Source organism: Pyxicephalus adspersus, chromosome 3, assembly GCF_032062135.1.
Source record: "Pyxicephalus adspersus chromosome 3, UCB_Pads_2.0, whole genome shotgun sequence".
Taxonomy (NCBI): domain Eukaryota; kingdom Metazoa; phylum Chordata; class Amphibia; order Anura; family Pyxicephalidae; genus Pyxicephalus; species Pyxicephalus adspersus.
The window spans coordinates 124,485,935-124,513,468 of record NC_092860.1 but is presented as its reverse complement, the minus strand read 5'-3'; the positions used below and the strand labels follow the sequence as shown (position 1 = coordinate 124,513,468).

At 36.1% G+C, this 27,534-nt stretch overlaps 1 protein-coding gene across 1 annotated transcript in view; it reads right to left on the bottom strand.

The window, feature by feature from the left end:
• Window positions 1–27,534, bottom strand: part of CORIN (corin, serine peptidase) — a 125,686-nt gene that overhangs the window by 21,322 nt on the left and 76,830 nt on the right. Inside the window, exons 5-16 of the mRNA XM_072406258.1 lie at window positions 25,345–25,526; window positions 20,367–20,480; window positions 18,498–18,605; window positions 16,395–16,505; window positions 14,867–14,989; window positions 11,916–12,020; window positions 10,241–10,472; window positions 8,229–8,374; window positions 7,131–7,238; window positions 2,293–2,406; window positions 2,098–2,208; window positions 1,417–1,546 (exon numbers count right to left, since the gene is read on the bottom strand). Of these exons, the coding sequence (XP_072262359.1) occupies window positions 1,417–1,546; window positions 2,098–2,208; window positions 2,293–2,406; window positions 7,131–7,238; window positions 8,229–8,374; window positions 10,241–10,472; window positions 11,916–12,020; window positions 14,867–14,989; window positions 16,395–16,505; window positions 18,498–18,605; window positions 20,367–20,480; window positions 25,345–25,526 (1,584 nt within the window). The remainder of the gene's footprint in view (window positions 1–1,416; window positions 1,547–2,097; window positions 2,209–2,292; window positions 2,407–7,130; window positions 7,239–8,228; window positions 8,375–10,240; window positions 10,473–11,915; window positions 12,021–14,866; window positions 14,990–16,394; window positions 16,506–18,497; window positions 18,606–20,366; window positions 20,481–25,344; window positions 25,527–27,534) is intronic.

Sequence of the window (27,534 nt, the reverse complement as noted above, 5' to 3'; positions counted from 1 at the left end):
ACTTCTGACCCTTGCCAGAACCTGTATGGAAGATGCTAATAAGACTTGCCACAAGACAGTTCTACTTTGTGTGAAATGATCTGCTGGGATACTTCACTGGCTGTGGAGCTCCTTCTGTATCCATCTATCCAATTAAACAGCAGTCAGGCTAATTTAACAGGGAAATGCAAATTAAAACAATGTGGGGTTGTGGTATGAGAAACGAAATATGGAAACCCATGAAAGTAAACTTTTAGACCTCAGTAACCAAAGTCCACATGTAGGGTTTTCCAACAGGTTAAAAAAAAACAGAGGCAACAAAGGACTGCGTAAGGTTTCTTTGCTCTAGTTTTAGGCCACTTTAAAACCAACCAACCAGAATTAATTAAATTAAATCAATTACTGCTATATGCATCATTTGCAACACTATATAGCCATTGGTAACACTAACACCCACAGCCTGTAGATCATCAAACCATCAAGCCAGTAAGGTCCTTCTTCTGCCTGAAGCATGTTAGAATAACAGTACTGCATAATAGGGTGGATTTGCCCAAAAAAGTATAAGCCATTTACTTAGTAAAGTGAAATATTCTTTTGCAAGAGATACTTCACTCAGCTTGGCAATTATCTAAGCATTATCTGTAAATCAATTTTTGTGAACATATCCAATGTTAAATAAAAAAAAAAGATTGTGTAATATAGGTACTATACCAATATTAGAAGGGGTTATTGAAAAGAAATGTATATAAACATGCATCAGTCTTACCATGAGTCATAACGCAGGCCACCAGCTGTTCTTCCATATTGCATAATCCTTACAATGATCCCTAAAGTTATCTGGCACTTGCAACACAAATGTCAAGCTAAAGTTACCAATAGTCATTTGTGTAGGTTAAAACCTGCAATCTCAGATTAGCAATGTAATCATTCTCTTAATTCACTTGTTCTTCAGTATTGCTGGATTACAAAATTTGCACAAATTCTAATTGACATCCCTTGTCGATATTTATTCTCATTATGCACAGAGACATAAAGGATGAATGTTCCATTTTGCAGCTCCTTGGAAAGATGAATGCTAAAGCAGTATCCTGAACCTTTCGGTTTTAGTTGTTCCTTACAGAGAATCTACTATAGGAAGCCAAGCACAACCATCCATGCAGTATGATCATTTTCATTAAAATATATGGACAGCACAATGAGATCATTGACAACTGCAAGTCTTTTAAATAAAGAAACTGCAGCATGTCACAACTGTTAAATTGGTTCTGGATGGCAGTAATTACCCAATTTAAAAAAACAGGAAAACCAAGGAAGGAAGGAAAAAGGAAAAACTTCACTGGTATCCAGATTAATTAGGATCAATAAGTTATCAGATAACTTATATAAGATATGTTATAGACCAAAATATTGATTATTACTACACACTACTAACCTTACCCTAAACCCATTAGCTTGCAGACCCATTGAGACAGCTCTTCTTCCCAGTCGTCTGCACAAACATGGTAATTGTCAGATGATCTGTGAATGACCAGGGATGTCATGGAGCTCACATTGCTAGAGACAGAAACTGAAGTATAAAATGAAAAAAGTATTTAATTAAATTAGTAAAAAAGGTTATCTGGAGAGATTTTACCCTCTGTTACAGATAGAGGGAGATTAAGTTAACAAGGTATAGTCTTGATTCTCAAAACATTCCAAGCATTTTGGATACTAATGGGGGACATAGGTCATCCAATCTTGACACATAAAAAACATTTTGCCACTGCTGAAAAATTACAGGATTGGAATCCACTTCATGGAACAATGAACTTCTCTGATGAAGATAACAGTCTAGTACATTGGTATTTGCTCTGGCAGTTGAAAAGCCAATTAAATCAATCACTATACATGCAATGAAAGTGCTGAAGCAACAGCATACTCAATTTGATTCATGAAACTTGGCTTTAAAACGGCCACGAAAAATGATACACCATGCATACCTTACAAAAGGGTTCAAACAATAAACATACAACCACAACAGCCTTCAAATAAAAGGAATATTTACTTTGGATGGAAACGGGTTTGCTAAACTGCCACTCTGTGCCCGCTATTATCTAGGTTTAGTTAGCTCCTACTTACCGCAATTCCATTCATCAGAACTATCAGTACAATCTACTCGACCATCACACCATTGGTCACGTGACACACACTTATGGTTTGCGCATTCCAGTTCATTATCTGTGCAGGAGGCTGTAGAATTATTAGAATATATTGAGCTTGCTTTTTGTATTTTTTTGGAACATCTTTTATTAAAAACAACTATAAAATACTTACAACAATTTTTCTCTTCTAGGTGATCAGGGCAATCTGGAAAGCCATCACAGATCATGGAATACTTTATACATAGCTTACTTCCTGGACATTCCCACAGACCTCTCTCTGTGCAGCCTTCCGGGGAAAGAACAACATTTAGGAATCAGATGTTTCCAATAATATATAAATAATTTTTTATAACCTATCAACAATACAGTCTGAAATGTTCACAGATTGCTTTGCAAGCATTTTTTCTGCAATACATGTAAGAATAAAAGGTGATAACAGAGTTCCTTTAGATCCTGCTCAGCCAACAGCATGTTGGGGGTAAAATTTGGTTCTTCATGGTTTTGCTTAGCGAGCTCTAATAAGGGGAACACATTGTATGGAGGAAGTGACAGAGGAAACCACTTTCTAACACAAGAGAACAAGTCTATATGATGACAACAGTACAACTGATTACACAAAATCAGTGTAATGCTAACTTTGCATGGTGACACTGGTAAAACTGATGAAAATATTGATGCTGCCTCGTGTATCCCCTGTGCTTACCCAATGCATGAATAATGTTATGGGACAATCTGCAGGGATGCACAAGTCAGCACTCACAATGCTTCTAGTTCAGGTTTTCTCTACTGTTTTACCTTTGCGAGAATCTTGAAGTTCTCAAGGAACTGATGACAAAAGAGATTTTGTCTTCGGTCCAAGGTACAAAAACTTAGAAAATTGCTCACTTACAATGGTGGCCAGTGTGGGTAGGAGATCAGTTTAATATTGCTTACAGCTTAAGAAACCCCTAGCATCCTCAAGAGGAACCCTAGGGTGCCACAGAACCCTAGATGAGAAATATTGTTATAGATAATAGACCTTTTTATTATTGCACAGTATTTATATAGCACCATCCTAATATGCTCACTGTACAAAGTCCATAGCCCCATCACTAGCAATCCTTGAAAGGAGCTCAGAATCTAATGTCCTGACCGCAGTCATATGTTTTTAATACAGTCTAATTTTAGGGGGTAACCAATTAACCTAACTGCATGTTTTTGGAATGTGGGAGGAAACCCATGCAAACATGGGGGGAACCTACAAACTCCATGCAGATAGTGTCCTAGCCAGGATTCAAACCTGGAACCTAGTGCTGCAAAGTCCAGAGCACTTACCTCTGAGCCACCGTGTTGCCCATTGCCATCTATTTTGTGTTGTGCAAGATTACTAACATGCAACAATATTTGTTAGCGTGGTATCAGGAGAATTAAAGCACTGATGGATTAAACCAACCAGCGTTTGGTCAGGTTCATGGCAATTCATTAGATAAAGGTACCAACAAAATAGAGGATTTAACTAGAGGTGCAACAAGTGCAGAAAAGAATAGTGGCAGGGTGGGCAATATAAATATTCAGAAGGTGGGCTATGCCACATGGGTCAGGTTAAATGCAAAATAATACCTTTCTTAGTGTAGTGCACCAATAAATATTCAGAATTGAGAATGTTCTTTCTTTATTTTTTCTAAGTAAATATTAATAATTTACCTTGAAAATCTCATATGGATGTTATATGACATTGTAAATAGATAAGAACATTTACCGCAACTGGTGTATTTAGGTTGATGTTTTATCACTTTAAGGCATCAAATTAAATGTATTAGGAATACATAGCAATCTATCTGGATCCTTTTATGGTAATAGAGACATGATCAGAGAGAAGGGAGATGTTCGTCTTTCTTGCATACATGGAATATGAATAAGACCTTGAGATGTGAGGAGCAGACAGTTCCTCTGCGGCACGTTTCACCGCGGTCACACAAATGTCACGGTGACACTGGTAATTTTCCAGCTGCTGCACTGCCTTCCAGATTTAGAGAAATTGATAGGAATTGACTGGAAAAGGGAAACCAAACAAGGCTTTCAAAACAAATTTGATTATTGTCTTGAAAGCAAGTTTTATCCAGAATTCTGCAAATAAAAGCATTACATTTCTATGTTATGTGGCCTGCATTAGATGAAGATTACAGCAAATGGTATGCAACAAATAAGTATTAGCTTTGTTCAGATATTCTCTTAGCTGAAGACTTTCTGAGTGGCTTACAGTCATGTAAAACATTAGCTAACTCAAAAAATATAAATATTTATGTACAATGTAAATACATTTTTACATTTCTGTGTAATGTAATGGCCAAAGTGCATTTTATTTAGCATACTGCACAGCTTTAATAGGTAAAATAAACCACTCATGAGAAATATGGGCGCTGAATGTTCTTTAGACCAGCTTCTAAAGTTCGTCTGTAATGTTCATCCTTTTTCTTCTTTTATGCTTATACCTTAGATCTTTTATTGAACATGCTGTGATAAATATAAAATGTGACACAAATAATTTTTATGAGAGTAACAGGTAGGACGGATGTGGAAAATTATGTACAGGAGCTGTAATAGCATTGATCTCTAGCACACTGATGTAACATCTCTCTAGTTTATAGCTATCTCTGTAGTCATGTCCCAGGTATCTAACAATGTCTACAGCATGTTTGCATGGTCCCTCACCATGTTATTATTATTATACAGTATTTATATGGCACCATCATATTACACAGTGCTGTACAGAGTCCATAGTCATGTCACTAACTGTCCCTCAAAGGAGCTCACAATCTAATGTCCCTACCATAGTCATATGTCATTAATGTAGTCTAGGTCAATTTAGGAGGAAGCCAATGAACCTAACTGCATGTTTTTGGGATGTGGGAGGAAACTGGAGTACCCGGAGGAAACCCACGCAGACACGGGGAGAACCTGCAAACTCCATGCAGATAGTGTCCTGGCTGGGATTCGAACCTAGGACCTAGCGCTGCAAAGGCCAGAGTGCTAACCCCTGAGCCACCGTGCTGCCCATGTCTTCAGTCTCTGACTATCTCATCTGAAGTGTTTTTGGTCTCAGACAATTTATAGAATATAAAGACTCTGCAGACTCTGACAATCTCCTGTAGAATTTTTTGAGGTTTCTGGCGATCTCCTGTAAAATGTGTACAGTCTCTGACCATCTCCTGCAGAATGTCTGCAGTCTCTGACCATCTTCTGTGGAATATTTACAGACTCTGGCCATCTCCTGTAGTGTGACAGCAGTCTCCGACCACTTCCTGGAGTATGTCCACAGTCTTTTACCATCTCCTGTAGAATGTTTGCAATAAATACTGTGTAATAATTTTAACAATCTCTGTAGAATGTCTGCAGTCTCTGACTATCTTCCCAAAAATATCTGCAAAGTCTACCCAAATCCTAACCTGCTACAGTACTGATTGACATTTATTAGCATGACAAGAACATTGTCTATTCATCTGGTTTTGGTTTTGCTGCAAAAAAAGAAATTAAAGAAGAGATGTAGTCCATAGCAAAACATACAAGCTTTGACTGACATTGGGCTTTGAGCACCTTTAAGCACTTATACCTTCAGTATTGATGGCAAATGCACTTCCTAAGACTATAGATTTACTACCACAACTCTCCGAAGTATAGTTCAAAAGACTAAAGCAAATGGGGTGCTCAGGAGTATTACTCTACTGCCACAAGCACTTAGAAGTATAGATTGACGAACACAAGTGAATGATGTGCTGAAAAGAATGGTTTCACTACCACAGAGAAATGCTGTGTTCAGGTATATAGGTTCACCATCACAAGGAGATACTGTGCTTCAGGTATAGTTTTATTATGACAGGGAAATAAATACCATGCTCAAGAGTATAGCTTTACCACCACAAGGAATTACTATGCTTCGGTGTTTAGCTTCACCACCACAGGGAAATACTGGCCTTAGGTGTTTCTCTTCTCTACCAAAGGGAAATAATGTGCATATTGTAAAGCTTTACTACCACAGGGAAAATGCTGTGCTCAGGTATATAGCTTTACCTCCACAGAAGACTACTAAGCTCAGGGTGATATAGCTTTACTACAACGGAGAAACTTTCTGTTTAGGTGTATAGATTTACTATCACAGGAAAATACTGTGCTCAGGTATAAAGCCTCACTACCACAGGGAAATATTATGTCCAGGAGTATAGTTTTACTACCACAAGAAAATACTGGGCTCAGGGGTAAAGCCTCACTACCACAAAGAAAAACTATGTTCTTAAGTATAGCTTTACTACCACAGGGAAATACTGTACTCAGGAGTATGATTTACTACCACAGGCCAATGCTGTAGCAAGAATTGATTAGTAAGGCTGACATGTATGACACTACATTCATATTACCATATTTTTTGCCATATAAGACACACTTTTTCTTCCCCAAAACTGGGGGGAGGGGAAAGTTAGTGCGTCCTATACGACAAAGGTGTGATAAAATAATTAAAATAATATACTCACCCGATACCCGATCCTGCGTGTGTCTCTGGCTGCAGCAGCGTCTGTCTCTTCTCTCTGGCAGCAGCACGTGTCTCCTCCTGTCTGTAAAGCAGAGCGAAAGAAGCCGGCACAGCGCCACCTGCTGTTCCCTGTCCTAACTGCCGTACAGTGGATAAAAAGCACAGAGTGATCAGAAAGGAATTTTGAATGACACAGAGTGATCAGAAAGGAATTTTGAATGACACAGAGTGATCAGAAAGGGAATTTGAAAGGCATAGAGTGATCAGAAGGGAATACCGGTATGAATGGCACATGAGTGATCAGAAGGGAAATAATCTTTCAGAATTTTTTTTTTCTAGATTTTCCTTGTTTAAAATTGGGTGCGTCTTATATTCTTATTCTTATTGAAAATAAGTCATCTTGTATATTAAAATCACATATCTCAATTGAAAACAATTCTTTTGCTGCAAGCTTCTATTTTTCTGTCCTGCCCAAATACGGTGTAAGTAGTCAGGTTGTTACATACCACAGTTTGCTTCATCACTGTCATCCTCACAGTCTGCCTCTCCGTCACATCTCCTGGATGCCAAGATACAGCGGCCAGAGAGGCACTTGAAATGACTGGGTGAGCATTCTGAAGGAACAGAAGATAAGATTAAGCCACAAGGAGTATTGCTATTTTTGAAACATTCCAGCTGTGTCTCTGTAGCAACTCATTTTCTCTGTTTACACCACTCATTAAACTTTAGCATATGGGGATAATAAATATGATTTAGAAAGCTGTTTACTTTGCTTCCCTGCCTCCACAAAAAGAATGTCACTTAGGAAACCTGCAAAAAGGGTGTTGTGTCCTTGACAACCAATTAGATACCATATGATGTTGATTTAAAACAAGGTCGAGTACACAGAAGTACCAAAAGGACATTCTTACATTAACTTTTTGATGCCTGCTAAGTGGTTTGACCAAAACTTGTTCTAGCCTGAATGGCTTCATACACACAAGAACTATATAGAATGTTTGATTTACACAGCATAAATTAACAATAACCCTCATTCTATGAAGACCATCAATGTGAAGGTATATGCAATGGATTAAATCCATTCCAGGTTTGCTTTATCACCCAGGTTCACCCATAATAGTCTATCGTCTCCAGTCTTAGGGAGCTTTAACAAATCAGGCACAATGCACCTGATTTATTAAAGCTCTCCAAAGCTGGAGAGGATACACTTTCATAAGTGAAATGTAATAGATCTGGTCCAGGATTCAAAACATTTGCCAACAAATAGCAAATGACTTTGAAGAAATCCATTCCAGTTTTGCTGGATCCCACAGCTTCACTGATAAAAGTGTATTATTTCTAGTCTGTGAACAGAACAGACAGCAAAGGGCAGTCTCCTTGATAAGACTCTCACAATCCTTTAAACACTTTATAGCACAAATGTGTTCTTGGCTAAACTTTAATCCAGGAGAATTTTTACTACTAGCTTGGTCCAGTTATAGCTAGTGGAGGACCTCATTCTGTCATGGCATTACTATACAACAATGAAGTCATATCTGCCAATATTGTGCTTAGTTTTACCACAGTATGGCAGATAGAAGAAACACCCAAATATTAATACAAACCTTCTACATCCTCATCTGGCATAAGACAGGTCTGATTGTCTAACTTCTCATCAGGAAACTGACTGCAGTCCGTGTCCTCTGGCCATTGTAGTCCAACAATACCCAGTACAGATTCACATCGCTCTTTTGAATGTTCACAGAGTGATCTGGAAAGACATAAATCAGACAAATACTGAGTATTTTCCTTTCATTATAACACTAGCCATTGTAAAAAATATTGTATTTAAAGTGAGAAATCCCTCTATTATTTGTGATGTGGTCTCTACAGATTTACCAACTGTTCCTCCTAGCTGCTTGGAGTTGCTTAATATTTGTGGCCCAGTAGTCCAGTCCTCAATGACCCTCGCCTCCAATAAAGCTTATGTCACAAAATATGAATGAGCTTATTAAAATGGGAACCAATCACCAAAACAATGAAAACAAAACAGCAGATGTTTCAGTACATGCACATTTAAAGCCAGTACATTGTCATTAAATGGTAAAGCCTCTTGAAGCAAAACAAATTAAAAAAACAAAAGTGTGTATTTGTCCAAGTTTTGGGGTGCTTTTTTAAAATGTTTGACATCAATTTTAGTTTAGGACACTTAACCACCTGAGCGTTACACTTATTTCTAGATTTCTGTTCCAAAAGCGTCACAGGTTTTCATGAAATTTTTTTTTTTAAATTGTAGACCTGTAACTTACAGAAATATGTCCGAATAGGGTTCTAGTAGATATCATGAATATAAAAGACGCTGGAACACGGAACCGACGCTGGATTAGCACAGCGGGACCAGGTAAGTGGGGATTTTAGTGTAGGCGAAAAAATACGGGGTTATCCAAAAGAGCAAAAATATTTAGTGCGAGAAATTACGGGCTTAGCGGTTGGGGGGTTAATAAAGTCTAAGATTTTGACCAATGCAAATTCTGGTAAAATTACATTACTTTAGGCTGCTTCAATATTTAAACCCAGTGGGCTTTAGACCTTGGTGGACATTAGTTATGGTGAAACCCCAAGACTGTCAGATGGATGAATTGTTTTAGATGTTTGTACTCCTCATACAACCATCAGGCAGTGACCTCAGTCAAATACAAATCTGGTTAGTAGTTCCCAGCAAACAATGACATGACAATATGAAACATATTCAACCCTCAGATAAGACTTTTGATTACCAGAGACAACTGTGAACCTTTGTTTTAGGTGTCAAATACAACCTAGGACCCTTTCATTGATAAAATGGCCATGGTGCAACAGTAATTTGTGGACAAGGACAAAGGCTGGTGTTCCTAATAGACTTAAGGACCTTTTTCCTAATGACCGTGATAGGAATGCATGCCTTACAACAAACAGACGTTTTAAGAAAGAAAGGAGCTTGAAGTGACAACCTTGGATTGTACCGTTTAGAATTCATGAAAGACTATGAAGTTACCAGCACTCCTAAGTACAGGACACTATATTATAAAAACACTGTCACAACATGTTAAAAAGCCAACTATGTTGCCTTGAGGAAGGTATCCTGCGTGGCCCCAAAACGTTGGCTTTTCTAATGTTGTGACAGTTCTTTTATAATAAAACAAGATCCTTTACAATAGACAGCTGGCGACTTTGTTGTTTTCTTAGGTTTTATCATGACAAACCTTTATGTCTTCTAGCATTAGCCTGTTTGAGTTTTTTTAAGGATCAGTCATGTGACATCTTAGAGCCCCAAAGGAAGTTGGTTCTGAAAGATTTCCCTCTACTTAGCATATAGACCTGAACAGGCAGTGGGTAACTATTAAGCACCCACCATCCATTACTAACTGTAGGTTCAGGCCTGATTTATTTCTGAATAATAAAGTATTCCAACTCATGGTCACTAACATAACTTAATGGGCAGTTTCTGCTGTAAAACAAACCTAATGGTAATAGCAACTTAATTTTCAATGTAAGGTGTCTTTTAGAATAAAGGGAAAAGGTGGCCATATCTTTCCCTCAAAGAATTAATTACAATACAACTTTCAAACACTGAGATAATATTTTGAAAGGCCATTACCTGCAGGGTGGTATCCGTTGGTTTGTCTCGATTTCACACTTTGGTACTAGTATAGTGCAAGCAAAGTACATAAGATACTTGTAGCAATTGGTCTGAACTAGAGCTGGGAACAGAGATGACTCCCAGCTTATGGAGGCTTCTTTCTGTGTCCTGTGGCCCAGGTAATTTGGGAAATGTGTATCATTATAGGGTAGGTTCATACACAGCTCCAAAGTTATTGGTTCACATTGACCTAGAATTTTAGCAGAGAAAAAGGTCTTGACATATTGCGATATAGTTCCAAGAGAAAACAACGAATCCATCAATATTAATAATACAGCACAACAAATGTTTAGATATGAAAAAGTTTCCTTAATTCTTTTATTAAAGGTTATCTGTCATCAGATTACCAATGGAATGGATGGGTCACTCAACAAACTGAAGATATGTGAAGAGGGAGAAGGAACAAAAATTCAGTAGTAACTTAAAAGTTGGAAAATGAAGAACAGACTGTAAACTTGTTCAAAGCAGAAAATGTTTTAAGGATGAACTTTTGCTAAAAGAATCCCCAGCTTCATTTGCTTTAGAACAAAGTTTATTTGCTCTAGTCACATTGTACAGATGCAGTGAATATGTGTAACTTCTAGGAAAGTTCCATTCATGTTCTGTGTCGCAGCTGTTTCTGCAGATGGTCTTAGTCTCAGAAACCATGTTATTTTCACGGCTGGAGTTTTCTTTGCTATATCTGTACAACTGCTTTCTTTCATGAATGTCTCAGTATCAGTGTTGTTGCATAACTCAGATGTGTGTAACTCACATGGAGGCAGTAAATCATATGGTCAGAATACATTTGTCAAAAGAACACAGAACTGACGTTGAGTATTTTAGGACATGCCTATTAAGGTGAAATATTGTTTTTACTTCAAGAAACCGTTTACTGTCCCAATTGTTGGAAAAATAAATGCATTGAAGGGATATCCCCCGAAACTTTAGAAGCCATTTATTAGTAGTTTGGGGAGAAGGTTATTGAATGTCAGGTCGGACACAGTGCAAATGGTCATCAGGTAACATCAGTTAGTTACGAGTTACATTAGTTTATTATATATCAGAAATAAAAAGAGCTCCTTCCCAGCCGCTGTGCAGGAAATTCTTGCTAGTGGTTTGTGGCAACCTGTGGCAGTGTTGTGTGGATAACACTTCTACTGACAGTTGCCCCCAGATGTTAGATGATAGTCTTCCGTTTCAGCCTTTTGTTTAAAGGTACCATGCAATGCCCCTCCATACCGGGCAGCATGGTGGTTCAGTGGTTAGCACTCTGGCTTTTGCAGCGCTAGTTGCCAGGTTCAAAACTCGGCCAGGGCATTATCTACATGGAGTTTGCAAGTTCTCTCTGTGTTTGTGATGGTTTCCTCAGGGTACTCAGGTTTCCTCCCAAAAACATGCAGTTCAGTTAACTGGCTTCTCCCAAAAATAATTGACCTTAGACTTTATTAAAGACATATGACAAGGGTAGGGACATTAGATTGTGAGCTCCTTTGAGGGCTAGCAAGTGATATGACTATGGACTTTGTACAGCGCTGCGTAATATGATGGCGCTATACAACTACTGTGTAATAGTATACTGTCACTTCTGCAAATTAGAAAAGCTTGTGTGATGTTTACATATGGTAATGGTAGTAAAATTGAATTTACATACTGCAGTTGGTTCTGTTATGAGGTATTTCACAGTTGGTGTCATTGGCACATGATTCAGAGCAGCCAGGCATTACACACTTAGAATCACCATCTTGGCATGAGTGACCTGTGGGAGAAAAGGTTCAATATTACAGAACCAAACAGCTTTATAAACATGTGGATGCTGGAGGACCTGTTAGTAAGACTCGTCCATTTTAATAGTCTAGTTACATAAATATCAAACCTCAGATAAAAAACAAAATATTCTGTTAGAGACAATATCATGCCTGCTTCACATACAGAGACTTAATTGGACCATATGTTACACCAAGATTATACATACACAGAGAGACATTATGGAAGCCCCCTCACCCACTCCATTGTTTTCTGCAGAACACAAGGTCTAAAGCTTACTAAAAATATCTAAAAAATATTGAAAATGTTGTGCTTTGGAACCTCCTTGTCTTGCCCAACTGCTCTAAAAATGTCATTAGAGATTTAACGGTACACACCAAGACAAATGACTTTTACATTACAATTACAATTTTTTGTTCTTTTATCAGTCTGTTCTTCAACACCTTTACATTTGACAGGTTCTAGCTGAAGTTCTTATTATCTGGAATGATCTTAAAATTCTACCTATGAGGGTGACTTACAAAACTTAAAACAGAGCTTTTGTGTTTCCAATGGTTTGCCCTATATTGAGACATTACAATAAGGTTACATCACTCCTCTCACATGAACTTATTTAAAATATATTTTCATTTTAAATACACTTTTTAAGTAGTAAATACTCTATAACAGGTTCAGCTCAGTTGGGTAGGGAGGTGTAGGGAAAGTATACCTTGTTTAAAAGTAATGAGAGGGCAAATATACAAATTTTATATGTAAACATTCTCAGTTGTAATTATTGAAGCCTGATTATTTAGGTGATTCAGGAATAGGCTTAGTTGTGACTGGATCTTTAAAAATACAGTACTCTTTATCTCCAATAAGAAAGCGACACACCATATGAAAAAAATTGGAAAATGTTTGCAAGTGCTTGGAACCGTAAATTAATAATTTCACATCAATTAGGGAAAATGATGGGGAATATAGTCAAAAGACATTTCTCTAATTTTACCTGGAATAATAAACAACATAGAATAAATGTGACTACACTTTATACCTCCAAAAGGCTATGTGGTTTGGGGGTTGCCTTATATCACAGGGTGGCCCAAATAGCAACTTTGGGCCAAAGTACTCTAAAAAAGATCAAAATCTAGGCCTCAATATACTGAATTGGAGGCTCTGTCACGTCCAACAATTTCAATCAAAGCCCTAATGTGGATATCACGCAGAAAGCATCCTGCAATCCTCTGCCCTTCTCTTTCTTATGCCATTTCTGTGTGGGATGGTCAAAAAGCTAACCAGAATTTATATTCACAACATGCCCCTCTGACACCTTTCTGGCAAAATCCAGATTTCCCCCTGGTTGTTATCAGGGACGCTCTGGTTGTGCAATAAGGGGTTTTATCGTATAGGTAACTTTTTGGACGGTATACTTTTACATCAGCAGTACCCATCCCCAGGAAAAATTTTCTCTTCCACTTACCAAAATGTTTCATTTTTGTCAAATTTGATAGTTTATTCAATCTAAACTTAAAGGTCTGTCTCCCCACTATCCAAGAACAGATTTTGAGAAATCTTGTTGCTCAATCACTGAAGCTAAAGGGAAATCTGTAGTTTATGGTATCCTTTTTCCCTGTGACAAGAAATTGTTTTATATGACTCAATGGGAGACGGATTTGACAGTGGAATGGGATGTGCACGATTGGCAAATATTGGCTGATTCTTTGTCGTCAATCTGTTTAAACATGTCATTATTAGAGGCTAATGGTACGTAGGATGGTACGTGGTGCCCGCCCAGATTCATAAACTTAATTAAATCATTTATCCATTGTGTTATAAAGGATGTGGACACTTGGGCACCATGTTTCATGCATGGTGGATATGTCCTAAAGTTCAAAGCTTCTGGATTCGTATCTATACCCTCATCTATACAAATATGCAAAAAAATATTCAGAAAAGGGTAGAGAGCGCTTTAACGAATTCGGCACCTAGAACACATTGAAGATCAGTCAAATATATTCTATTACCGGCCCATATCACGATTGCCTGTTACTGGAAAGCATCATCTATACCCCTTGATTTCACCAAGCATAAACTAAATTGGAACATGACCAACAACAAACTAACTTGTACCCTACAAAACAATTTGAACAAATTTTATAAGACCTGTGACCTTTGGATCAACATTAAATCCTTTGTGGGAAACAACTGCTATATTTAGACCCTACACCCTTCCATTGATCTTACCCTACCCCGACCCTTGAGTGGTACTCATAAGAGGTACTCACTCTCGTCTTTTCTGTTTTGTTCTGTTCCTTGATAGGTTATATTAAAATGTATTCCTTGAGGAAAATCTCTGTGCAAATAGATAGTTATATAGCTAATATCTCCTATCTGTTTACACCGTTGTTACACTAGCGTTCTATGTGTGTGATGTTTTGCATCTCTAAATATTGTAATATTGTTCTGTCTTTTTTTACATATAGTTTTACATGTAACAACTTTGGTTTTCTTTGATTGTACACATAGAGAAGTTTGTTTGTATCTTTTCTAATGTACATAAGAAACTATGTTTTGTAATTTTTAATTCCTCACTTATATGTTATGTTATATTTTTATACATGCAAACTACCTGTGAAAAACGTATTGTAACCTTCTTTTGAAAAATTTATTAAAATCTTTGAAATACAAAAGAATTTTTCATTTAAAGACCCTCCTACAATCTGAAAGCTTGTCATTTCGGAAACATGACGAGTTTTAGGGTTAGGTTGAAAAAGCATTACATGAATCTGAAACACATTTAAGAGACTAGAGATCGAGAAGAACAGAGAATTGTGCAAATTGATATTGTATCTTCCTTACCTTTGTGCTCGGTGCAGTTCTCTTCATCACTGCCATCTTTACAGTCGTTATCACCATCACAGCGGAAGGCACTAGGAATACACTGTCCATTCTTGCACTCTGTGAGACCCTGGCTGTGACAAGCTATGAACAAATCTAATCAGATATAGCTAATTGATCCATTTCACAATCAAATTTAAAACTGGTTGCTATATAGTTATCATATTTATTATCATAAATTAAGGATTATATTAAAGTGCACATTTTTGTACCTGGAGTTCAGCTTTAACATATGTAAGAAAAGATCAATAAGGCACATGTGCTAGAAATCAAAGATAAGTGGGAAATTACGCCATGATAAAGGGGGATGATTGGAACCCAAAACTCTTTGACTGTATCTAGTTAGACAAAAGAAAATGTTTTTAGACTTATTTAAAGGATTGGTCTGGCACTCATTTTCCATCACTGTTTGTCTAAATTGTTGTAGAACCCCAGTAAGAAGTGACTTGCAGTTAAAAAATGGCTATACCAGAGCAAGTAAGCTCTGAGATTTCCTTGATCTTTGGAAATAATGAAAACATGAAGTTCCAGTGTCTCTTGAATCTTAGGACAGAATGTGCAGAAATGCAAATCCCTAAAAATGTAGCTCCCTCATCTGCATATTTAGTTTTTGCCTGCATTTAAGCTTTAGGGAGGTTAATATGCAATTGTATGGAATTGTAAACATAATGAATATTAATAATTACTAAAAAATTACAAATAAAAAAGCAATAATATTGAAAGGGACAGGCAATGTTCTTTCAGCAATAATTCCTCCTGCCTGCCTGATCATTCCAGGTATTTGTCAAAAAAGCTGAGCTGTACATGTGCAGCCTTAGCTTTGGATTCCAGGCTACCTAGTACACCTGGCTTCCTGTGCGTGTGCCAGGAATAAACGAATGATGAATGAATGATGAATAAAGAGAAAAGAAAGAAGAAGATGGCAGTGCCCTTAACTGCATCAAATTCAAACCCAATTTGGATGGGAAAAAAATCTCAAAAGCCTAATTGGTGACTCATTTTCCTGTGGTCCCCCAGTCAGTTAAAAATGAAATCTTGACAGCAATACTTGTGGCATTTAGACCTTTCCCCAAATGAGAGATGACTATAAAGGAAGAGGGCCCTACATGTCACATGACCCATCTGCAAACTTCAGGGAAATGCATGTAGTAGTATACTCTATCATAGGAAGGGACTCCTGAGACAGAGGGGGTAATCTGGTAGTGGGTCAAAGTCCAGAGCTGGGCTTTATTAAAAATGGACAATTCAAATTATCCATTCAATTAAAAATGGATGAATTTACAGTAAGAATACTATTTGCAGATTTTTCCAATTGTCATCTTAATATTACTTTTACAGTGTATATAGTTTTACCATTTTTATGCATATTTTTATGCAACGCGAAATACACTTATGTTTCTTTACTCTTGTTCCTATAAATCAGGTCACCTATAGAATTAGCCTGTTTAGGAAAAATCATTTTCCCTGATTTCAAGGAAAAAAAACTTACTGCAGTTGACTTCATCAGACTTATCAGCACAGTCGTGGTCCCCATCACACACCCATTGTAAGGTTATACATCGTCCGTCTCCACATCTAAAACTATGTGCAGGGTTACAGTCTGAGGGAACAAACCCAGAATTTTACCTTCATAAATAATCCAACCACATTTTGTCCAATGCATCAAAAGTATAATAAGAAATATTCGTACGTAATGTTCGTAAAAGTACGCAAGTAAGTAAATGCATAGTCTGTGTGTTATAATAGTGCTATTTCCTACAACTATTTTTAAGTTACACATTAGCATCCAGCCAGTGACAGCTATAAGCTCCATTTGCAGACAACCTACTAATTGAAGAAAGAGTTCTTGCCATCATCTTCTACCCTAACCAACGGTAGTAATCCATCCACAATTACACTAACTGTCTTTCTCTCCAGATCCTATAGTCTAAATGACTGAATCTAAATTTAAAGTTCTTTGGTCTAAATGACTGACAACCTTAAGCTTGGTATTAAACACTCCAAGAAACAAACGTTTAAAGCACTGGTAAATATGATCATTCAGTGAAAAAACCCAAACCCAAGTCCCAAACCCAGCCAGAATTTTGTTTTTTAGTTTTCAATGGATCAGGGATCATTACCTCAGTTAGAAGCTTTCGCAGGTTTGTAATGCTCTCTGTGACTCCACAAAGAGAGACACTATGAGCTGTATTTATTAAATAGGGAATCAGACATTCCCTTATGGAAAAATTCCAGGTCCAGGTGATTCAGTAATGGCAGTAATGGATTCCGGCAAGGAAATGATTGAGAGAATATTAGATTCCCTGTTTATAAATGGAGCCCCATGTATCTCAATGAAACTATGGCATGAAATAGAGATTTGGAATCCCAAAAAAAAATGGTTAAGTTCTACTCTTTCCCCAAAGTACAAAAATGGGTTATTGTTTCTGTCTTCTATTGGAGAGATTTCCTATCACTTACTGTTCCCATAACTATCAGTTCCTGCAGGAAAGTAAAGGAGGTTTATTAACAATATTGCCACCTGTTATTAAATCATTTTATTACTTCTTCTTTTTTGGCTCTATGTGTACAAATCCTCTTTATACAGATGCGTCATTATATAAAAAAAAATGTTTAATTGCAGGTTGCTATGTGTGAAGGCCATCATAAGATCAAGGATGGAACTGACGAACATCTGCTGATAAGGATGCTGTTGCCTAATGCCATGGTAGACCTTGAATTACAATAATTGTTTGTCTCTCAAGAACCTCTTTAGAGAATTGTTTCCAAAAGCTTGCATGATGACTTTTTCACATATTATATTTAAGTGACTTTTCACCGAATATGCAAACAGGAAATTAGTTTATGTCAGTGCCCAATCACGGCAACGAAGGCAAGGTGTTTTGTTTGATATTCATTATATATTCACCCTACTTTAGATCTTCTATGCCAGGCAGTCTACATTAAATTTTGTTATAGGTGCCTCCAGCTGTGTTAAACAAACACTTCTTTCTCAAGAGCCTGACTTCTTTATCAATTTTGCAACATCATTGTGACAGAATGTTAGATCTCCACAAAACGCGTGCAGAAAGCAATAACATTTTCTGATTCTTCTACATCCTATTAAAAACTAAAGCAAATGTTTTACTTTAAGTTTCATGGTAATATAAAGTTTGCTAAGAAGATATGTTCTTGCACGTATTTTTCATTGAGAATATATCTGCTGAAGCTTGGATAGTGTTATCCTGGACATCTTTGACTATTTGCTGCAAAGGTCAGTTTTTCTATACAGTCAAATAAATGCTATGTGCATGCTAAAGGACATATTTAAAAATTCATCTAGTGCTTAGCAGGTCCTAAACTTAGGTAAATAGAACCTCAGATGAACAACAACACATGACATATTACACTGGGCAAAATTAAGTACACCTTCACCCTTATTATTCTGTGTATTTATGTAATAATTATGTATTATTCTGATACATAAACTTTAGAAGTGAACTAAGGTGTATTTTTTTTCCCTATGACTATATATATATGTATGTATATATATATATATATATATGCTCCATAATTCACAGGTAAGTAGTCCAAGAGGGGTTTTGTGGCATACCGCAGTTCTGTTCATCGCTCAGATCTCCACAGTCATCATATCCATCGCAGACAAAGCTATGATTAAGGCACTTCCCGGTGTTGCAACGGAATAGATCTTCACTGCAATCTGTAATTAAAAATGAGGTCAACGCTAGAATTCACATGAAATCTGCATGTGTTCTGTGAAATAATGTGACTTATGGTTGTAATAAAAAGCCCCTATGCCATAAAGAGAACTAATGTTTGCTAGAAATAAAGGGGCATATTCAGAGTGATTATGACGGTAATGAATCTGTCATAGACTCAAATGCTTTTAATGAAAACCTAAGAAACACCACTGTGTCTGAGCGTCAGTGGGTGGTAGGATTGTAAGATAATATGAGCTACATTCTTCATGACCTACATTTTCCTTTTTAAAGCATCTTTAAATTATTGTAATTGATCCCATAGTACATATTTGTAACTCGTCCACTCATTCATTTACCTTGATCCTAACGGTTATTTAGCATTAAACAAAAATCATGCCACTAGTTATGTATTCTTTTATCCAGTTAAATTTTTAAGTTAAATTCCAGCCTCCTCTCGAATTTGGGAAGAAACATATGAAGACATACAATTTAAAAAGTGTAGTCTAGAGATTAACAAGTGTTTTAATTTAATGAACTTAAGGTCAATTCAATGGCCATAAGTTAAAATATATGAGTTGTATAGAGACTATATTCACAGATTTATAATTAAATAGTTTAGTGATGGTTTTATAGTTTATCCAGTTTGAAATTGCAGGCAGGCCAGGATGTGGATTTAGAATTTTAATTCCTAAGTATTAGTGCATAACAGAAGTGTTGTTTTAAATATATTAGTGAGTGAAACTCTACCTGGACCAGGCTTCAGTTTGCTAATGGATAATGTAAGGAAAGCTTTTCCAAACTTGCTAAAAGCTCTGTAAATGCTGTAAATGCTTGCATTACACAAAAATATTTAAACACATAAACTCAGTTAGTACAGAAGACCTTTTGCTATGAAGTTGTTGGCATGTAACTCTTGGCACTAAAAACTATTGTACAATATATTTTGTAGGTTACGTAGGTGTTCCAGTTTCCTTAACACATAACTCTTGCTCTTCCTGAACCAATAATATTGAACCAATTGAACTAATAATTATTAAGCAGCAAAAAAAGATATAAAACATAAGTTTAAAAATGTAAAAACCTAAAAAAATCAAAACAGTTTAAACCCTGTAAAACAAGCAAATCCTAAAATAACTTAAAAAAAGATTTGATCTAGAATATTTATCATTAAAATTAACCTGACACTAACACTTACATCCTCTCATAGATGTTAGCCATTGACCTTAACTATCCATGACATTTACCTGATCCTAACACATAATCCAAACCCAAACATTTGATTTAACTCCCGTAGTTAACTGTAACCCAACCCTCTAGATCATAACATTAACGCCCAATCCCTGACTCTTACACTAGCCTAACATAACCTGTACACTGAACCCTAACACTGGATTAGGTTACTGTTCTAAATACACATCCTCCAACTCAAGCAATGGTACCAAATCCTCACAGTTGTATACTAAAAAATGCAGTCCCTTTACTACGAGGCCTAATACCCATTGGTAGCCACTAATTGACATTTACAAAGTGAATCTTGAGTTAGCTAGCCCTTTGAGAAGAGACATTTATTTTTATTTGGATATGAAAAGGTAAATTGGTGTCTTTTATTTTAAGCAGTTCAGTAGTAACAGTATTGTCAGAATATAAGGGATTCATAATCATATAAGTTATATTCATGTAAATTGACTAGCTTAATATAATGCATTTCATTTATGAGTGTTAAAGTAAACCCTTTGCAGAGATTTACTAGAAGGACTTACTGCAATGTACCTCGTCGCTCCAGTCATCGCAGTCATTGTAGCCATTGCATGTCAGTTTCTTAGCTATGCAAACCCCATTGCTGCACAGGAAGCTTTCTTGTTCTCCACACAGTGCTGAAACATGATAATATTTAAAATGATTTAATTAGCTCCAAGTTATTATATAAATAAAGTTTTGTTTTAATAAAGTGTTCCCAATCCAAATCCCTGGATCCTGGGTCTGCATAACCTCTGTGGTCATTGTGATGGACATCCTCACTCTATGTTGCATGCTTGGAATTTTTCATACAATGACACAATAGAAAGAGTGCAAATAAAAGGAACACCCCAAAGTAGCAATGCATACCAAAAATGCAACATATAGGCAGACAGAACAAAAAATATAGCAAGGAGATCTCCCTATAGGAGTGTTAATCAGTGATGGATAAGTAAAAGTCAGTGTGTGACTCCCTCTGTACAGTTTAATGGTCCACCTACCTACAAGGATGCAGCATATCTCTTGGAGACTACTTGTGTTCAACAGATAAAATAGGATCATTTTTAACACCTCCTTCTCTTTATGACACATACTTTTCGGTAATAATCATAGAACTAATATATTAATAATAATAGAGATAGGCTCTACCTATTTTCACTACAATCCAAACAGGGGCATAATGGTGAACTTATCAGTAGGATCAGTTAACAATAAGAAAAAAAAAGAAAAAAAACAGGCATAATAACCAAATAATAGATAACTCTGGAGCAGTATTTATTCCCTAAGGCCATCAATTGTTTACAGTTTTAAATAATACAGTTTATATGATCTCTAGAAGCGTTTGCAGAATGATATTTATATGCAAAAACTAAAATCTCAGAATATGTAAAAGAAAAAAAATGGGAACCAAAAATCCCCCAGTATGATAGCAGCATCTTCTATAGGTAAGGCTTTATCTTGTCATTTTTTGTCGGATAAAATGCTGTTTTTGTGGTTACACATGACATACATTTGATAGGATTGTTTAATTGATTTATCTGTTTTCATAGTTTAAATTAATGTGGTATTTACAATAAAATTTTCTTTTTCTTTTTTTTAAAGTGGAACTTTAACATACATTTTTAACATTGGTAAACAGGCAGGTTTTCAATGCAGAAGAGATATGCTATGTCACTTCAACAATAAAGAAAGCTTATCAATCTGTTACAGACTTTATGTTGAAGATGTTGACATGGGCATGGGAATACACAGATATCGCATCATTGGAGGTCAGGTGTATAGTTCTGCTTGAAATAGTAAAACAATACAAAACATACACATGTCACCAATGCAGAAAGGAGTTGAAGAATACAGTTAAAGCATAACTAAATCAAAACAGATCCTTACTGTTGTATATGAATACTTTGGTATCTAATTGTGGATTAGAATTGCCATGTCTGATGATAGCACACTTATCTGTGACAATTAAATAACATTTTTTAAAGAATGTTTTCTTTAGTCTATACATTCTCTGCAGTCCAACATATGTGCACTTGGTTTCTATCCTTAAAATTGAGTTCTATGTAATGTCATTCAGAGCATTTATAACCCCCATATATCTTAAGAAGCCCTTGACCTTTTACATAAACATAAAACGTAATAAACCAAACTGAACTGTACATAATGCAATTCTTGGAACATGGATGACTTGACCAGCTTTGTTAAGTAAGACGTGGGATCTCAGAAAACACCCAGCAGTCCAAGAAATGGAGATCTTTGCCTGTAAACATCAGAGTCATCACTGCTGAGATTTAGATATGTCATTTTAAGCCTTTTTCTGCAGTGAGAACTTATCATTACATTTATTTTTGTAAGTCATAGATCAGAATTAAAGTTGACATTTGTCATTCTTAAGACCAAAGGTCCCTGAAGATCAGCCAAAAGTGGGATTACATATCTATACCAAGTAAAGCGAGTTTATACAGTTTTTCCTTATAAAGGAAAAGAACACAGACTAGTTTTCATGCTTTTTTTATTTAAAAAGAGTAATTTTTGAAATTGTATGCATGAATGCCAGATGGTTAGTTTTACTATTCATATGAAGTAAGGCATTTGGTGTTACAATGTCCTCCATTTCTTGATTACTTGAGTGGGCAGTCCACCCAAAGCAGTACAATAGAAACACATAGATTGTGCATTAGAATGACTCAATGCCTTAGGTGCCAAAATGCACATTGGTTTTACTAATTGTCTACAAGGCATGGCACTAATAAGTTTATGGTAGAGAAATGGACATAAACACTCAAAAATGGACACGAAAAAAATGGCTGGGCAAAATTATAGAGCCCATAGAATGCTTAGGTTCAGTTATTGTTTATTTAGGATCTGAGACTTGCTATGAGCTGGACCCAGAACACTACTGTCAGTTTAGCTGTCATTAAATTGCATTTTTATGATACAACTTAAAAGATATCAGTTACCAGACCCAATATTAGGTCTAATTATCCTCAAGGAAAGAGAGGATAATCTAGCTTGATATTTAAATAGACCTAGGTCTGGGACACTCAATCCCCTGATATTCTAAAAATAGATTAGTGGCACTAGGGTATGAAGTAGTAATAAATCTCAACAACAAAAGCAACCAAAACAAGAATAAAAAACAAAGAAAAACAAAATAACAAGTGGCTAACAGCATTGCAAAATTATCCAAAATTATTTATCCATTAGAAAGAGTGGCATGAACCTCAATGCCATCTTTTAATGCAGTAACAATAAATCTATCAAAAATCTGGAGGGTCCAATCAACTGTCTGATGCTAAAATTACTACCCTAACACTCACAGGCTAGGAAAGATCACCCAAGTGATGACAAAACCAGGATTCCTACAAGAAGGATTCCAATTAGGGTCATGGGGCTTCCTAGTAGGTATGTTAGGGTAAAGTAACCTTAAGTTTGTTCAATAGAAAAAAAATTAGTGTTTATCTAAAACAATCTTTCTATTTTTTTTTAATATTGCAGTCCATTAATTATCTTTAAAAGCAAAAATAATATAAAATAATTTGCACAAAATGAGATAGTAAAACTTGGATTTATTTTACTCACTTTCCAAGGTAATGTTGACACTTACCAATTAACCTCCCTAGAGGTAGAAAAAAGTTGCTAAAAGCGGTAACCCTGAGTCACACTCAGTGTATGTAAACCTATGGGAAGGTTAGAAAATAGAGCGCCCACCTGATCCGCCGGCTTCCCGCGACGTGACATCTTTACGTGTGTACGTTGGAGATTTTTTAATTAATTCAATTTATTATTTTTACATGATTTTGTGTTTCAAACTTTATTATACTCATACTATTATATTATACTGTAAAAAAAAAATTTATGAAAAACAATGTACCGCTTTTAGACCTTTAAAACCAGAAAGAAATGAACCGCTAGGGAGGTTAAAGAAAAAAAATCTGAGTTTATTACAGGAAATACATTTTTGTAAAGCAGAATGCCATAGAAAATTCCAGTTCAACTGAATGAGAAATTACCTCTGCTTTTTTATGGTTATCTCATACCAAAACAACTGATTGTATTTGAACTGATCTTTAGATAATTTATTGTTTTCTTATATTTATGGAACTTTTGCACACGCAGGTTGAAGAATTTAATCCTTTGATTCCTGTGTTTTAGGCTTATTCACTAATACCACTTAATACATTAAATCTAAACTCTGTCAAAAACCTCTTGTAGTTTGGGATAATGGCCCTGATTTACTAAAGTTCTCCAAGGCTGGAGAGGATACACTTTCATCAGTGAAGCTGGATGATCCAGAAAACCTGGAATGGATTTCATAAAAGTCATAAGCTATTTGTTAGCAAATGTTTTCAATCCTGGACCAGATTCATTTCAGGTTTGCTGGATCACCCAGCTTCACTGATGAAAGTGTATTCTCTCTAGCCTTGGAGAACCTTAATAAATCAAGGCCAAAGTGAGGATGAAGGACCTACATCAGTTTTATATGCTGATAATGTGTATATTGACATTGTTAAAAGAAATCCAAACTTTTATGGCAAATTCAGACTTACCCGAAGGCTCAACCACAGCTCCAACCTCCCCAATCAGGTGGAGGAAGTATTACTGCACGGGGCTGTGGAAAGCCACTTTTGGCTACACAGATTGAGGATTCACTTTCAAATTGAAAAGGTCAGCAAAAAATAAAAAAAAACAACTAATCAATTTATGCCAACACATACTCCAGGTAATGTATAAACCATAATTTAATTACGTTATGCAGGATATATATATATATATATATATATATATATTGCAATACAGCTAGCCTAACTTTAATTTAATTTATAGGTTTTAAGTGGTACCCTAGACAAAAACAAACATTTAACCTTGGGGCACCAATAGAAGAGGTAGTTTTGACAAGTTGAGCAATGTAAAGGAGACAACTCTTATCGTCTGACATTACAGCAAAATAAAGATCCCGAGAAAGATCATCAATCTGCTCACTCTGGTCTACTAAATTGACAGTATTGGGCAATGTAATGGTGTCTGCATGACTCTCTCTGAGTCTTTGCAAGGAATAAAAATACATGGTTAAAACAATGTTAATGAATCCATCACCTTCTGTGCTGCCATCAGTCGTAGACCCACCTTTGCTTTTCTATTATTTGGAAAAGGTTTAAGGATACACCCTATTGTTAAAGTTACTCTTAAAGCAGTCATATTTCTTTATTGAATTTCAAATAACTTTTATATTTATATGTATAATAGGTATACCATTGTTTGTTTAATCAATGTTGATGCAATGTTACAATTATTGTTACTACCTTTATGAACCTCAATAAAGAATAGGAAAAAAAACTAAATTATCCTAATATTACAAAAATGTCATTATTTTATGATGTAAAATTTGCATTTGGCAGCAATGTATTAAATTTGGCACTTGATTAATATCACTTCATATCAAATATCACAATTTGCCACTGTAAGCGGAAAAAGAATGCATGGAACTAGCTCTACACTTACATTGTCGTCCTTTCTCATGCTGTGGGGAGAAGCACACGCGGCTTAAGTTGCTATTTTCTGTTTTGTTCTGGAACTGAGAGCATCTCAAGAACTCTGGCCAGGAGGAATTCACCATGTCTAACACTGGCCCACAGCCATCCTGTGCCGCCTCACAGAATGATCGGCATGGTAGCAATGGTTGACTAGAGAGAAAGAGAAGAAAACAAAATTCTTATTGGAGCCATCTGCAGCAAGAAACACAGTTGTTAATCAGTGATTAATACAGACAAAATGTATCTAATCTTCCAAGTAATAAATACACGAAACATCCATTTAGAGACTTTATATCTCTACTTAAAGATATGTTTTTCAGATAAGGGCAACCTGCACACAAAACAATATTAAACTTTAGATTTTCCCAACTTATGGTTTATTGTTGGATGTCTTCAGCATTGTCTGTACATACAATAAAAATAAATATCTATATTTGAAATCTTAAACATAGTAGCAAGGACAAAATATAGCGCAATGGAAAGGACAGGTAAAAACCTTTTAAATATTGTTTTAGGAGATGTGTATCTGGCCGGCGTTCCTGTGCTGTGCGCCACTGCAGTATCACCCATGTTTAGTCTGTCCTGTGGAACATGGAAGTAGCATCTCCTGCTTCCCTTTAGCCGTGCAGCCTAAGACGTACCTTCTCGGCATCCCCAGCACATACTCTGAGGCGGTGCACATATGAAGGAGATATTAAGAGCAGATTTGTCTCCATTCTGTCCTGCCACCTGTGTCTGCCAAGCATTGGTGCTGGACCAGGGCCCTACATATTGATTACCTGCGGCAGGATCCAGACTGGATCCACTCAGTGCAGGTATCTGATTTGTTTGTTTGTTAGGCACCCAGCCAGAATGGGATTATTTCTTAACTGGTGGTGTAGCGACTGGTTGTCTTAGCTTCATCATTCTGCTCTAATTTAGGAGGATCATACTGCAGTTCATGTGCTACCTGATAATACTAGTAGTGAGGCTCTTGCTTACAGATAGATTTATGATTAGTATGGTGTGTTGTAAGTCCATTTTATTTATTATTTAAAAGTCTCTTTGTTTTCTTCCCAGCTACTTTTGGCTTTAAAAATATTACCACTGGATATTCACAGAGATTGCAAAGAAAGACACCTTTGGTAACCCCCCAATGAGTGTAACATTATATACAAATGTTAAAATGTTTATACATGTCGTATTGCTATGATACAATCTACACACCTTATGTTAGAAGCCAAAAATCTGATATTTATACATACCTTAACTCAAATCATCTATATTGCCATATGTCTCAAACATTACACATACTAAGATTTCCATTGGCCAAGTGGTTTCCACCAACATGTAAACTTAGCTAGCCCAGGGAAGGAGGATGAACCTTGCCAGCCCTATCCTGAGCCTGTCAAATTCTAGTTCCCCATTGGAAACATGGGATGTCTGCCCTCTTATCTACACAGAGACATTGGTCAAGTTAAAAGCATTTTTTGCCAAAGAGTGGTCTATATTTTACCCTTTTCTGTAGTTACTAGATAGAACTGGGTGGATCTTTCCTTCCACATAAATTTCAACACTTAAAATCCAAACTTAACAAATTATTTTCAGTATTAAAGACTAATTATACAATTTAACAAGTATTTTTTAAGAATAATATTATATTCTTGCAAATATTTTTTGACTTTTTCCAGATGTCCCTATCCCCAGCCACTAAACCAGCTTACAATGCACTACTGTCAACCACAATTACTTTTTAAAGTTTGAAGCTTTCAAAGGTTTTTGCAGAAAATAATGAATATTCCATGTATGCTAGCTAAATATTAATTTTGTCTTAATTAATCATGTCTTAAAATATCATGGGATGGTAGGAACAGATTTTCATGGCTGCCTGCACCCTGTAAAAGATGCTGTCTTCCCATTCTGTGGATTTCCTTTCATGCCATCAATATAAATTAGGGTATAATTAATTTGACATGTAAGAAATTGGAGTTATAAGAGAAACATTTTACTTTTAAGACTTGCTGATTGTTATTTCTTATTTTTTAACACTGTTCAATTCAAATCACATAACAGATAGAGCAGACATCTCCACATACTGGCTGACATTACTGTTGATCCTAAACCTAGTGGATTTCCTTTAGGGGCAATGGCCGGTAGGAAAATCATATTTGTTTAATCA